The sequence below is a fragment of the Pseudopodoces humilis genome, chromosome 8 (genome assembly GCF_049639895.1).
Source record: "Pseudopodoces humilis isolate 2021_Gansu_Grassland_sample_001 chromosome 8, ASM4963989v1, whole genome shotgun sequence".
Lineage (NCBI taxonomy): Eukaryota > Metazoa > Chordata > Aves > Passeriformes > Paridae > Pseudopodoces > Pseudopodoces humilis.
Window position 1 is genome coordinate 1,345,251 of NC_142207.1, and position 13,328 is coordinate 1,358,578.

The window sequence follows — 13,328 nt, forward strand, 5'->3', positions numbered from 1 at the left end:
CAGGGCCCTCTCAGCACTGTGCTGCTCCTGGATTGCAGATTGCTCTCCAAATTGCCCAGGGCTTAAGGAAATGCTGCTGCTGGGAAGTGGAAGCAGCTCTCCCTGGGCTCAAGGGCATGGGAGGGAGGAGCATGGCTCTCAGTGCTGAAGGAGCACATCATAGAAATAATAAATAACAAGGGGACAAGCTTAACCTAGGATTTGTTGATGCCATGGCTTGCTTTCCTATCTCCCAAAAACATTCTTTGCTTGGGAGACTCTGAGATGTTGGATGTTTTCCCTTGGAGCATGCTTTTATATAGAGATAGGAGAGCCTGATTTTCCAAATCAGCACTTTACCCAAATGCAGATTGCTTTACAAACAGGACAACTGCTCATGGTCATTTGGAATCCAGTAATTAATTCCAAAATGTCACTTAGCTGGAGGAGTGCTGAGTTCCGTAGGCATCGCAGGTGGTGTCAGGATTTGCTTGCAGCCTCTCCTCAGCTCCTGGTTTGTATTTTTCCACAGTGCTTTGGCACTGGTTTTCATGCCAGCAGTGAACTGGTTTCAGTTCTACAGCATCTTCTTTTGCCATGTCCTTTCCTTCTTTCCATACCTCAGCATAAATACCCATTCAGGTGCAATATGTGGAGCACAGTGAGCATCAAATAAACTGGATTTTTGATTTGGAGGATATTCCAGTGTCCAGAGCCAGCCAAGCTTTTCCACCAGCACGGAGAGTTGGAGGACGCCAGGGGTGCCTGACTTTGTGAATGCACAACACAGGGTGTAAATCTGCTTTTTCTGGTTCTCCCTAAAGAATTGTCAGAAGGGCTTTGAAGTGTCCTGAGGAAAAGACTTCGAAAGGGCAGTGGTGGCTACAGGCTCTGCTCTGCTCTTCAGGAGGATTTTGATTTTCACAAGGGCAGGGGAGAGGAAGAAAACCCCGGGACAGGAGGACAAGGGGCTGCTTTTCTGATTTAGTTGGTTTGGGTTTTCTTTCCCTAAAAAGTCACATAGGACAAAGGCTCCGTAAGTTGCAGGAATGGAGCTCTTCGGTTGTGCTGCTTCACCAGCCTGGGAAATGCAGCCTGGCAGGGATTTGATTTATTACAGCAACAAGGGAGAAATGATGAGGAAAAACCACTCCCTATCATCGTGCTGAGTACTGGAGTGGTGAAGTGTGTGTTTGAACGAGCTCCTAACGCTTCATATAAAACTTCACAAGCCTTTCTATTCTGAGAGAATTCTGCTTATACCAAATACATTTTCCCTGTGAGCCCTCCCTTGGTTTTTCCCTGTGCTGGGACATTTCCCTCCAAATGGACTCTGCTCAGCTCATTTGTGCTTTCTGCTAACTCCCAGGGGCTGTGTGCCCTTGGTAGAGTGGCATCACAGTCAGTGATGGCACTGAGAGATTAAATTGCAGAATTTGCATTGGCAGAAATGTCCTGTTTCCCTGGGAAAAGTGTTGCTGTAGGTGCTGTGCTGGGTGCTCTCAGTGTGGAGGAGGCTGGAGGATTTAGTTTTTAGTAGCAATGTCTTTTATGGCCAGAAACAAACCCTCAGCCCTCATGGGACAGGCTCCAGGGTGGGGTGACCAAGGATCCTCCCTGTCCCTTTTCCTGTTCACAGAGCCAGGTATAACCTGAATACCCCATGCCTAACAGTTCAAACTTTATTTCAGTAATCTCTCAGAAAAAGAATAAAATCATGTCTCTAATGGTTACTCCCCTGTGCTGCTGCTTTATAAAAGTTTCCTTTCCATGCACAATTTCTTGGCAATATTTTAACCCCAGTTCCCACTGTGGTTGGTGGATTCCCTGAATAATCTCTCTCTTGCTTGGGAAAATGATGTGTTCTGACAAATCAGCAGTTAATCTGTGATATATAGGTCATGAGATACCGTGATAAAATTTTATGTTCCAGGACAATTAGTGGTGAGCTCATCAGGTCCTGACAAAACAAGCCCCAGCATCACACTTGAAGCAGGGATGTTTCAATATTATGCCAAATAACTGGAAAATCTCGCCAAGGAAAAAAAATCCAGTGGCAGCTTGGCCTCACAGCAGCTCCTGGCACCCAGGGCTCCATCCTGAACTGTGTGATAAAGCTCAGGAACAAAGCTGCCACGCTCCAGGGGTGACAGATCCCACAGAAATCCGTGTCCAAGGGACACCACGCTGGCGAAGGATTCTGCAGGCTGTGGCTGTTCTCACCTGCCCACGAGGCTCCAGCTGGATTCAGGGAATGTTTCTCCAGTGTGGGACACAACCAAGCTGCCAGCTCATGTTCTGTAACCAACATTACTTGAAGTGAAACGTGCCGCTGAAGCCTCTGTTGGGACAAGAAGAGTGGGCAAAACTACTTCAAAGTGTATTTATTTCCAAAGTTTCTGACAAGTAAGAGAAGTAGATCCCCACCGTGGTGCTTGTTGTGGTTAAAATGTTCTCAAGATGCTTTTGCATCCAGGAATGCTGGAATTGAAACCAGGAATGCTGGAATTGAAACCAGGAATGCTGGAGCTCTGCACTTGTTATCGATCTCCTATTGGAGAATGGACGGGGTATTGACAGATGGAAAAACAGACAAATGAGTTACACTTTGCCTCCCTCCATTTTTCCATGCTAATTACAGCTGTCTGTTGATTTTCACTCGCTGCCCCAAGGAGCAGAGTGGTAGGAAGTGCAGGAGTACATTGCTGAGTAGCTCCTGTGTTCTGCCTGGAGTGGATTCATTTCAGGAATGCATTAAGTGATATTTCCCTTTAATAGATCAATGTAAACATCCAGCGTGAGTGGGAGGCTGGGAGGAGAGGAGTCAGAGCTGGAATATTTCCCATTACACATTGAGAATTCAGGCACTGGTGCTGGATATGTAGAAGTTGTTTGGAGGCCTTAGGCCTTCAAACTTGCCATTGGATGTCCTTTTAGTGCTGAAGCTGAAGGTGTTTTGTCTGTTAGAACATTTAAACACCTTGTTAGATGTTTAGCTTCACTACCCTGTACTGAATATTTCACATAGGAATCTTTCCTTTTTGTTGCCTTCCTTGGAATCCCAGATTGGTTTGGGTTGAAAGGGACCTTAAATCCCATCCAGTTCCATGGGCAGGGACATCTCCCAGTGTTCCAGAGCCGTGTCCAAGCTGGCCCTGGACACTTGCAGACATAGCACAGCCACAATTCCTCTCAGCAGTGCTCAGATATAACAGACAAACCCATCAGGTTCCACAGCCTCTGTGTTGTCTGCAGGAGGAAGCTTCCTGTGATTTCTTTTTCAGGTTCTCTGCGTGCAGGGGGTACCTGCTGAGGGGGAAGATGCCTTCAAAGGGACGTAACTTTGCACAGATATTTTGTGTCTTCCTTCACAAGCAAGAATTTAATTTATAAAAGATGTATGAGATCTCTTTGGTATCAGAATCGAACATTTTACATTCCATAACAACATGTAATTATTCATAAAGCTTGTCTGCCTTTCTTCTGGATGGTCTGATCTCATACAGGTAAAGAAATCCCAGTTGTATCCTCAGAGTAACAACCACAACAGCACAAATAAATACAAACACTGCAGTGTTGTTTTGCTGAGAGCTGATCGGTGAAGAGATCTCCAAAGGCATCACAGCTTTTACAGGCTGGTTTTGCTGAACATTTTCAAACCAGTCTAAAACCAGACGCACACGTTCCTTTAAATCTGAAATGAAATGTAGGTTTCAGAGGAGCTGCACTGATGTATTTCATTAAAGTGCAGCCCAAAAGTCCTGATGGCTGCACGTTCCTTTCAGCTGTTAAATAATTCCTCCCTTTGCCTTTTCACCCAAGTGCAGTTGCTGCATTAGTTGCAAAAATATAAAAAAAAAAGGGGAAAAAGCCACTTCCAGCAGCTGGGAGCTGAAGCAGCTCTCCCCCATCACAGCATTTCAGGAAGGCAGTGAGCAAAGTGTTCTCCCATGTGGCTGCTGCAGCGGGTCCTGCTGCAATCTCTGGAGAGCTGAGGCTCTCTGGGAGGGATTTGCGTTCGTTTTTTTCCGCTCCTTTCTCTTCGAGAGTCCCTCTGTGCCTGGAATTGTAATGGTGCTTCCAGAGGGGAGGAATGAGTTTCATCCTGCTCCTCTCCGGTTTTCCTGCCGGCACATCCCGGGGAGCTGGCCAGGCTGAACGGACAGCACTGCTGGGGAGGAGGAGCAGCCCCTCCTCCCCGAGGCTCAGCACGTTTTTCCTCTCATTTACTGATGTCCCTTAACTAGTTTGGGGATGTCAGCAGTGTGCCTGGCACACAGGTGGGGAAGGGGATGTGTCAGGGCAGCTCGAGAGAGATGCAGACACAAATGTCAACTGGAGCCAGCTCCCATCCCGGATGTGCCTGTGATGCTCTGTGCTCACTCTGCTCTTCCCTGCTGGAAAAGATGTACAGGAATGCAGGAATCATAGAACAGCCTGGCTTGGAAGGGACCTCAGAGCTCTTCTCCTTCCACCCCGTGCCATGGGCAGGGTCACCTTCCACTCCAAGCTCTACAGAACCTTGCAGGCTGCCGGGGATGGGGCAGCCACGGCTTCTCTGGGCGGTCCTCCTGGAGAGGAGGTACATGAGCTGTGCCTCCAAGGAAATCAGGATTTTGGACTTTCCCTCTGCTGTGTGCCATTGGTGGGGCTGGGGAAAAATCCTCCTTTGGGGATGGAAAGTGAGTCTGGGTGCCCAAACCTCACCTTGTCCTTGTGTCCATGGAAGATCAGGGCAGGAACACCATCCCTTGCCCTGTCTCAGGAAGGTTTGGGAGGCTCATCCCTTGGTGGGAGCCCTGGCTCAGGGGGATGATCACACACGGAAGGTGCTGCTGGAGGTGCTGCACAGGGATGGGGATGCCGGGCACGGCGGGGAGCTGCTCTGGCAGGGCAGCACACGGAGCTGGAGGAGCTCCAGAGCAGGAGCAGGGACAGCAGCCTAGGAATTGGATCATCCTGCAGGTCTGTGCTGTGGGAAGTGGGATGTGCACAGATGAACACAGCCCCGATCCCGCAGGAGCCATCAACACTCCGGCTCCCAGGGACAGAGCTCCTGGCACGGGAAACGCACGGCAAGGAGGAAATAACAAACAGTTCACGCTAAAACGCACCAGAAAAATGGGAGTTTAGCAGAAGCCTTTCCTTCCTGCCAGCAGCTCTTGCACGGAATTATCCTGGAGCACGGAGCTCTCCTGGCCGTGTGTCTCCTGCTTGGAGTGCCAGGGATGCACTGACACACGGCCTGTGTCCATCCTCAATCCCTGCTGGGCCTGGATCAGTGTCACATCGTCCTGCTGGAAATCTCCGCTCCAGCAGCTGCAGTGCAAGGGGAGGGCTCTGGCCACCAGCAGCAGTTTGATGCTGGGGGCTTTGCTTTGTTCAACCCAGGGCAGAAAGGGAATTTGTGAACTTGCTGAAGTTCAGGCATGTTTTGGATTGACATCCTTCCCCTCATCCTTCTCTTCCTCTGGAAATGGCTTTGCATCCGATGTCAGTGAGACACTTCCCTGGCCAGGGGAACTCACTCGGGGTGACATCAGCCACCACCCTCCAATTTTGGGATGAGTTCCTTACTTGGGACTTTTGTGCTCTGGCTGCTCATCTTGGAATGTTTCCTTCCTCCTGCTGGATGCTTTTCTGTTCCTTTGACCATTCCCTGCCTTTTTGATTGCATTTCAGTGCAGATTTATAGGCCAACAGCAGAACCTTTGACATTTTCTTTTGGAGCTCTGCTACAGTATCCCAAAATAAGGGCAAAGCTTTTTTAAAGGTTTTAAATCCTGTCCAGATTGACGGATTCCACTTCTGACAAGGCTTTTTTTTTTTTTTTTTTACCTTCTTTCAGCAAAAAAACAATACCCAAGTGTTTAAAGTTGTCCTGTTTGCTCCTGCAGATTTGTGTTTACTGGTGCATGTGAGAACTTGGATGGAGAAGGAGTTTTTTGCACAGAATGAGACCATCAGGGTCTTTCTCAGTTATTGCTTGTGCCAGATCGAAGGGGTTGTGAGTAAGAAAGTGATTCCTAAAGGATTTTTTTCTCTTGATTAGAATGCTTGCTGGTCACTGGCAAGAACGAGTACTAAACTATTGTTCCTCCTAAGATATTTCATCAATAATACATTTTAAGATAAAACTGGAGGCAGTTATTAAAAAACAAAAATAAAAAAAACTTTGAATTTTTAATATTTAACTCTCTAAATTACTGTCAATCATCAAATCCCAGAACAGGTTGGGTTTGAGGGCCCTGATGACCAGATAGTCATAAGAATTTGGGAAAATATGTTCACAGCATGGGAAAAAAAAGATTTATGGTGGCTGGAGTTGAGATACAGCACAAAGTTCTGGCTGTTCCCTCCTCCTGCATTTGCATTTCTCCCTGTCATTACTACCTTCCCATTTATCCCAACAGGGAATACACAGAGAGACTGTTTTGCCAGTGGCATCCCCAAATTTTTTTTTTTTAAATCTTGGCTATTTATTTGTTCCTGCTTCTCATTTCCCAAAATAACAGTTATTGTTTGTCCTGTGTTTTGTTGGTTCTCACAAACCACCTGGGAATACCTGGTAACAACAAGTCCCTCTCCCAACAGTGTTTTGTTTTCAGTGTGTGGAGCAATATCCGAGTAGGAGCAGATATGGAAACAATAAAATTGTCAGTGGGGGATATTTCCCCCCATTTTATGCCAAAAACCAACCAGTTTTGGTGGAGCAGGTGAGCTCAGAGTGCTCTCAGAGCTGCTGGAATTGAGCCCACTGAATTCCCAGCCCTATCCCTGTGAATTCCCAGTGGGCAGCAAAGTCCTAGAAAGTCCTTGGGCTCCGTGGTTGATTACAGCAATTAAGGACCATAAAGTGTGGCTCAAATATTACCTCAGCAGGTGACAGCAAAATGTCTTTTCTCTTGTATTTTGCTCTCAGCATGTCGAGTTTTTCGATTGCAAGGGCTCAGGGGAAGGAGTTGCTATTTACAGCCTGCACAGCACTGGGAAAATTAGGGCTTTTCCTCCTAAGATATTCCTAGCCATCCATAAGAGCTTCTTGGAGGTTTGGTCAGGTGGTTTGATTGGCTGTAAGAAAAGTAATTGGAGATCATGGCAGCTCCTTGGGAAAGAGAAGGAAAAAAAGTACCAAAAAAAAGAGTAGAAAATGTAAAATAAAATAAAATGCTCTGTTTGTAAGCCTGATTTATCAGTGTTTAAAGCAGCTTCTAAACCTCTTGGTTTGGAAGCTTTTGGAAGGAAATAAAACCATAGCATAGCACAACATACCCAGCCTAGGCCCAAACTCCATCCATTAAGCTTGGCTTAAATTAAGCAGCGTGAAATTCATTTCAACAATGCCCTCCCAGCATGTCACAATTCCTTCCTTTTCACTACCCAGCGTGAACATTTTAAACAAAGTCATTTTCCTATAATTCTGTTGAAGATGGGAGTCTTCTGGTTCTGTGATTCTGTGACGTTCTAAAGCACTTCTGTTGGAAAAAAAAAAAAAGTAAAATAAATATTCAGGGTTATTTTGGTTGTGTAAAGCCTGATGGTGTGGGAAGTGGTGACACCACTCTAGAAGAAAATCAGGACACTGTAATCATCAAAATCCTTAAAAAAAGATGTATATTCTTTAAATTAGCTGTTGGAATTAGGAAGAGCATGCAGTGAAAGCAGACAGGTGGCAAGGATCTTCTCAACAGTGAGGAAAATTCCACTTCATTCCTCACACGTAGAATACCCTGAAGGTTTTTGTGCTGCACATCCCTGCTTTGGGGACTGAAGTATCCTGAGTGTGTTTGAAAGAGATGGACTGGTTTTATTTGTTGGGAAGTTGAAAAATCATTTCAGCTAATGATTGAATGGGTGCTGTTGAACACTCCCCCAGGAAAATAAACTGAATTTTTTTCCTTTGTTCAGCCTGGAGAGGAGAAGGATTTGGGGACACCTCTCTGTGTCCTTCCAGGGATCATAAAAGTGAGGGAGAGGGACTGGGGATGAGGGATGGAGGGACAGGACACAGGGAATGGCTTGGGGATGGATGGGATATTGGGAAGGAATTCCTGGCTGGGCTGGAATTCCCAGAGCAGCTGTGGCTGTCCCTGGATCCTGGCAGTGCCCAAGGCCAGCCTGGGAGAGTGGGAGGTGTCCCTGCCCATCCAGGGGTGGCACTGGATGGGATTTAAGTCCCTCCCAACCCAAACCAGGCTGGGATTTTGGGATTCTGTGGTGTCTGAGAGCGGTGCCAGGCCAGAACATGAGCAGGCCCTTGGCACAGGTCAGCCTGCTGCTCCCAAAGGTGACCTGGTGCCAGGAGAGCCCCAGGGAGAGCAAAGCAAGCATGAAACCAAAAGGGAAATGGAGATAAACTGGAACAGAGCGAAGCAAGAGGAGAAATGGGAGCTCATCCCCTTGCAGATCCCAACTTAAATATCCCTGTTGCAGTAACAAGGAACTAGATGGAGGTGTGATTTTTATTTTTATTTTTTAAGAAATGATCCACCCCTGTCAGCAGGAACTCTCCATGGCAGGCAGCACAGGAGGATGATTGGAGGGTGGTTTAGGAATACACCACGTTATTCCAGCACTTCCTGGCTGAAGCCTGCATGTCTGAGGGAATGCTGTGGCAGACCACATATGGCAGCCACAGATGCCTGTGTAGTTGGGAGGATGATTAAGTTTAGTTTGGGGGCAGTATTTGTAATTTATTTTTTTTTTTCTGGAGACTTATGGAACATTCTTGACTTCCCAGCATGTTATGTGGGACAGACACAGAGCATCCTCCTCACAGCAGAGCTCATTTCGGATACCAGGTGCACTTTTATTATCAGGTTTCATCAAACCCAGCAGCAGCAGCTTCCCCAGAGCCTTGGGAAGATCATTCAGTGCTTTCAAGAGCTGAAGTAATTAGAAAAAATAAAGCAGTGTCTCTGTGCCGTTGCAGCTTTAGTTTGGTGCCTTTTATCATGGAAAAATAGCACCTTTTTTTTCTCTCCTGGGACTGCTGAATAGCTCTCCTGAAAAAGAGAGACCAGCTGCAGAGAGTGAAGCAAAATTCAGGCTTGAGGTGTTCAGGTGTTGATTCAGTCCCAGGTCTCACAACCTGCATTTGGAACAAAGCACAGATCAGAGCATTCTCAGGCAGATCTTTGCTGCTTTATGGCTGAACAAAAATATGGAATTTGAAAGGTTTGTGTGTTCAAATTTTGAACATTTTGTTGGGTGAAAACCACCTGAGCCTGTAGCCATCCCTGTGGCTGTGATCCTCACCTTCCCCTTGGCTCCGAGCCTGTGGGAAAAGTGTGCTTTGGGTGTTATTTTGTGGAGGAAGATCTGAATTTTTAACCTGTGAAAAAGGAAATGTTCAGAGCAGCTCATCTATTCTCTAACCACTACCTCAGGCTTTGTGGGTACCTGCAATGCCAGCTAAGCAAAACCTTGTGCCTTGCATGTTCATTTGAACATTACCAAAAGAGATGGGAGTATTTTGGCAGTAAATAGAGATATATATTACCAGTATTTTTTTAAACTCCATTTCTTAAATGTAGCAACACAATCTGTGCTGAACTGAAGGCAGCTGGAGAAAGGAGATAGACTGCAAGATTTGAAATCCAGGGGGAAAAAAAAAGAGATCAGGAAATGTTGGAAGAATTGCCCTATTTTCTAACAATTAGTATTCCCAAAGAAAAAACATGTTCTAACTACCTAGTAATTTCCAAATTGCTGAGACACCTAATGAGTTGTTTTAAATAAATTTACCAAACATATAGAAGGAAATAATTGCTGAGCATTTGATTCTGAAATCACAACTCAATGCCAAGCGGTTGTGCAGCTGCCTCGTGTGTGTTGGGAAGATTCAGCAAGAAAATCATTTGCTTGGGAGCTGAACCTTGTCCTGGTTGGACTTCCAGTGCCACATCCACATGGGAATTCGTGCAGAAGTCCCACTGAACCTCTTTTTCCTCCTGGATTTCCATATTTTTAACATTGCAGGAGCTGGAATGGATGTTGTAATTCGAGGGGGATGTTACTAATTCCAGAGGATATTAAAGCAAAGCAGGGGCTGTGTGATCTCTCCACCCCTTTCCACATGGGAATAACTTTGCTTTCCCTGCTGCTCCTCCCATGGAATTCTCCCTCCAGTCTGGGCTAGTACTCTGCAGTATTTTCCTGGGCACACACAGATTTTCCTGGCCCCGGTTTCCATTGCAGCACAGCAAGGTTTTCACGCCAAAGGAAGAGATCCCCACTGTTTTGTATTTGCTTTTTAATTAATTACATCACCTGCCCAGTAATTAAATTTAGCTGCCCACCCTGAGTGCTGGGATGAGATGAGCAGCAACTGTGGTGGCCACTGGTATTTAAAACATGGGTGTTTCTTAAATCCTCAACTTCTGGTTCTTGTTTTCATGTAAAAATGAGTTAATACTTATTTTCTGTGACCCCCATCTCCATGACATAATTCTAGTAGTAACCTGTGAGTTAAACCTGCTCTTGTGCACCTGGACTGCGGAGATCTTTGTGTTGGGGCTTGGAGTGAGCTGCTTCCCCAAGGAATAACTCTCCTGTGAGTTTTGTGGGGTTTTTGAAGTGATTTCTGGAACATGGGTGGCATATGGCAGCATATGGCCCTGCAGCCATCCCTGTGCCTGTTTGTTCTCCTTGTGCTGTGTCAGGAGCTCTGTCAGGTCTCTGGGAACTCGTCAGGGGGGGATGTGGCCTCGATTCCCCTGGGAACTTGCAGAGGGCTGAGGGCACTTGGGCTTTTTTCGAGTGGAGGCTCCAGTTTGGGATGAATTTGCCTTGGGGGAAAGGGAGGATGGGCTGATGAAGCTTCCTGCCAGTGAAAAGGCTGGGAGAGCTGGGCGTGCTCAGCCTGAGGAAGAGAAGGCTCTGGAGGGACCTCAGAGCTCTTTGCAGGGCCTGAAGGGGCTCCAGGAGAGCTGGAGAGGGACTGGGGACAAGGGATGGAGGGACAGGACCCAGGGAATGGCTCCCAGTGCCAGAGGGCAGGGATGGATGGGATATTGGAAAAAATTGTTTTCTAGGAAGGGGATGAGGCTCTGGCACACGTTTCCCAGGAAAGCTGTGGCTGCCTCTGGATCCCTGGAAGTGCCCAAGGCCAGCTTGGACAGGGCTTGGAGCAACCTGGGCTTGTGGAAGGTGTCTTGGCCTGGAACGAGATTAGCTGTGAAGTCCCTTCAACCCAAACCAGTCTGGGATTCCATGATTCCATGTCTGCTAAAATATTTTAGTTGAGCTCCTGGCCAATTTAAAAGCATTGAAGTGACCTCTGGTTCAGCTGTGTGGTCTGCTGGGTAATCTCAGAGTTCGGCATCAGGACAGGATCTTTGGGATCTTTGGGAATTTGGCTTCCTGTGTCTTGCAGGATGAGAATGCCTTGAGTGTCCAAAGACCTGTGGGGAAGCTGGGAGGTGCCAGGTGGGATTGGTGCTGGGGAAGAAGAGGAGCACAGGGGAAGAGGGTGGGACAGGAGGGGTTTTTTTCCCTGTTTTTTTTTCCATTCCATGCTGTCCCCAGCTCGGATGTTATTCCATCTCCAGCATTCCCAAGAATTGGCTGCCTGGAGGAGCGCTGTGTGACCTGCCAGCGCTGTGGGTGCAGAGTGAGCTCTGTGCTCCTGCACTGACATCTCTCATTTCCCAGCTGAGCACAGGAGAGTGTCTGAGCACAGAGCTCTCCCTGCACAGCTCTCCCTGCGTGCCTGCACATCCCAGGATGCAGGAATGCATCCCCCTGCAGTAAGGCTGGCCTCATGGAGAAGGCAGGAGCTCTTTGTGAGCAGGGATGTTTTCCCAAAGGCTCTCCAGGTTGGGATAGACCCCACAGCACCCTAAATCTTTTCAGGAGAGGCTGCCTGTCATCTGGCTGATTGGAGCTGCTAATGGATCGCTGCTTTAATTGCACGAGCAGTGTGACAGAGCATTCCTTAGGGATGGAGGGACAGCAATCCGGAGCTGTGGATTTATGGCGCTTGGGGAAAAATGATTTGCAAGCTCAGTAAGTCTTTATTTTTTTAGCTGTAACAGCTAAAGGTTGATTATTCCTTCAGTGAACACAAAGGCTGGATGTTGTAGTGTCCAGGAAGAGGATTCATGTCACCTCTTCCTCCCTAAAATGTTCCCATTTCCACCCTGTCCGTCAGCCTCGTGTAAGACCAGTCAGTGAGCAGGAGAATAAAAATAAACAGACCCACTGTTCTTTCTGCTTTACCCTTCTCCCTGGTGTTTTTGGGATTGTTTCAAACCTCCATGTTTTTTTGCTAAGCTGAATTACGTTAGTTGATGAGAGAGGGAGAAAATAATTAATAAATTGCACAAAAAAATGGATTCACAGGAACCCAAAGTATAAAGGCTGTGAAGTAAGCAGTGAGTCTTTCATTGCCTTGAATAATGTAATTATCTAGAAAAGCCTGTTTCTTTCAAATTGCCAAATCTGGTGTCACTTGAACGCATTAAATCCCCACTTGACGAAGTTCCTCTGTCTCCCAGAGGGTCATGGGATTTGGGTCAGGTAAGGGTGGGATTGATAATTGGTCCTCAAATATTATGTGTAAAACTGTGGGCACAGGTGATATCCCCAAGTGACCCAGCTGCTGCTCTAAGCAATGTGAAAATAAAGCAGTTACAGGGTCTTTTTACAAAATCACAGAATCACCAACGTTGGAAAAGCCCTCCAAGATCGAGTCCAGGCTGTGTCCAAACCCTCCCCTTGTCACCAGCCCAGAGCACTGAGTGCCACGTCCAGTCCTTCCCTGGACACCTCTGGGGATGGAGACTCCACCATTCCTTGGGTAGCCCTTTCCAGTGTCTGACCACAATTTCCATTAAGAAATTCTTCCTTTAGGAACCCCTTGGTGTACAAAAAAAGATGGGAAACGGTTGTTTGGTTTTTTTTTTTCCCTCTCATTGCCTATTGCAGTTTCAGCAAGTAGGAGCTGTCAGAGCAGAACTCGCTGCACTTGGTGCTGAGCAGACAGCAGTGTTTGTTTTGGATTGTTGGGCAATATTCTGTCAATATCCCACAATATTTCTGGCAATAATTCTGATCTTCAATCAAACATTTCAAACAGAACCCAAAATTCAATACAAGTTTGGCTCCTTTTCTGCCCCTCTTGCTGCTATTTGCAGAACGGTGCCTGGTTTTCAATGTGATGCTGCAGCTCAGCACCATGTGAGTCACAGTCCTGGGGCTGCATCTTCCAGATAAGCCACTCTCTGTTTGGAACAACTTGGGAGAGCCGGGATCATGCGGATGTGATTGTACCAATCCCTCTCACTTGGCACACAGGCACTGCTCAGCCTGGCAGAGCAGCCGGGGGTGGCCTGGCAGCGTCAGCT

The 13,328-nt window shown here is 47.0% G+C and overlaps 1 protein-coding gene across 7 annotated transcripts in view; it reads left to right on the forward strand.

The window, feature by feature from the left end:
• Positions 1-13,328, forward strand: part of CACNB4 (calcium voltage-gated channel auxiliary subunit beta 4) — a 78,818-nt gene that overhangs the window by 38,904 nt on the left and 26,586 nt on the right. The window contains exon 3 of one of the 7 annotated variants that reach the window (XM_088058703.1): positions 5,877-5,986. The exons of the other annotated variants lie outside the window; for them this stretch is intronic. Coding sequence (XP_087914829.1) covers positions 5,909-5,986 — 78 coding nt within the window. The 5' untranslated portion in view covers positions 5,877-5,908. The remainder of the gene's footprint in view (positions 1-5,876; positions 5,987-13,328) is intronic. 7 annotated transcript variants of the gene reach the window in all.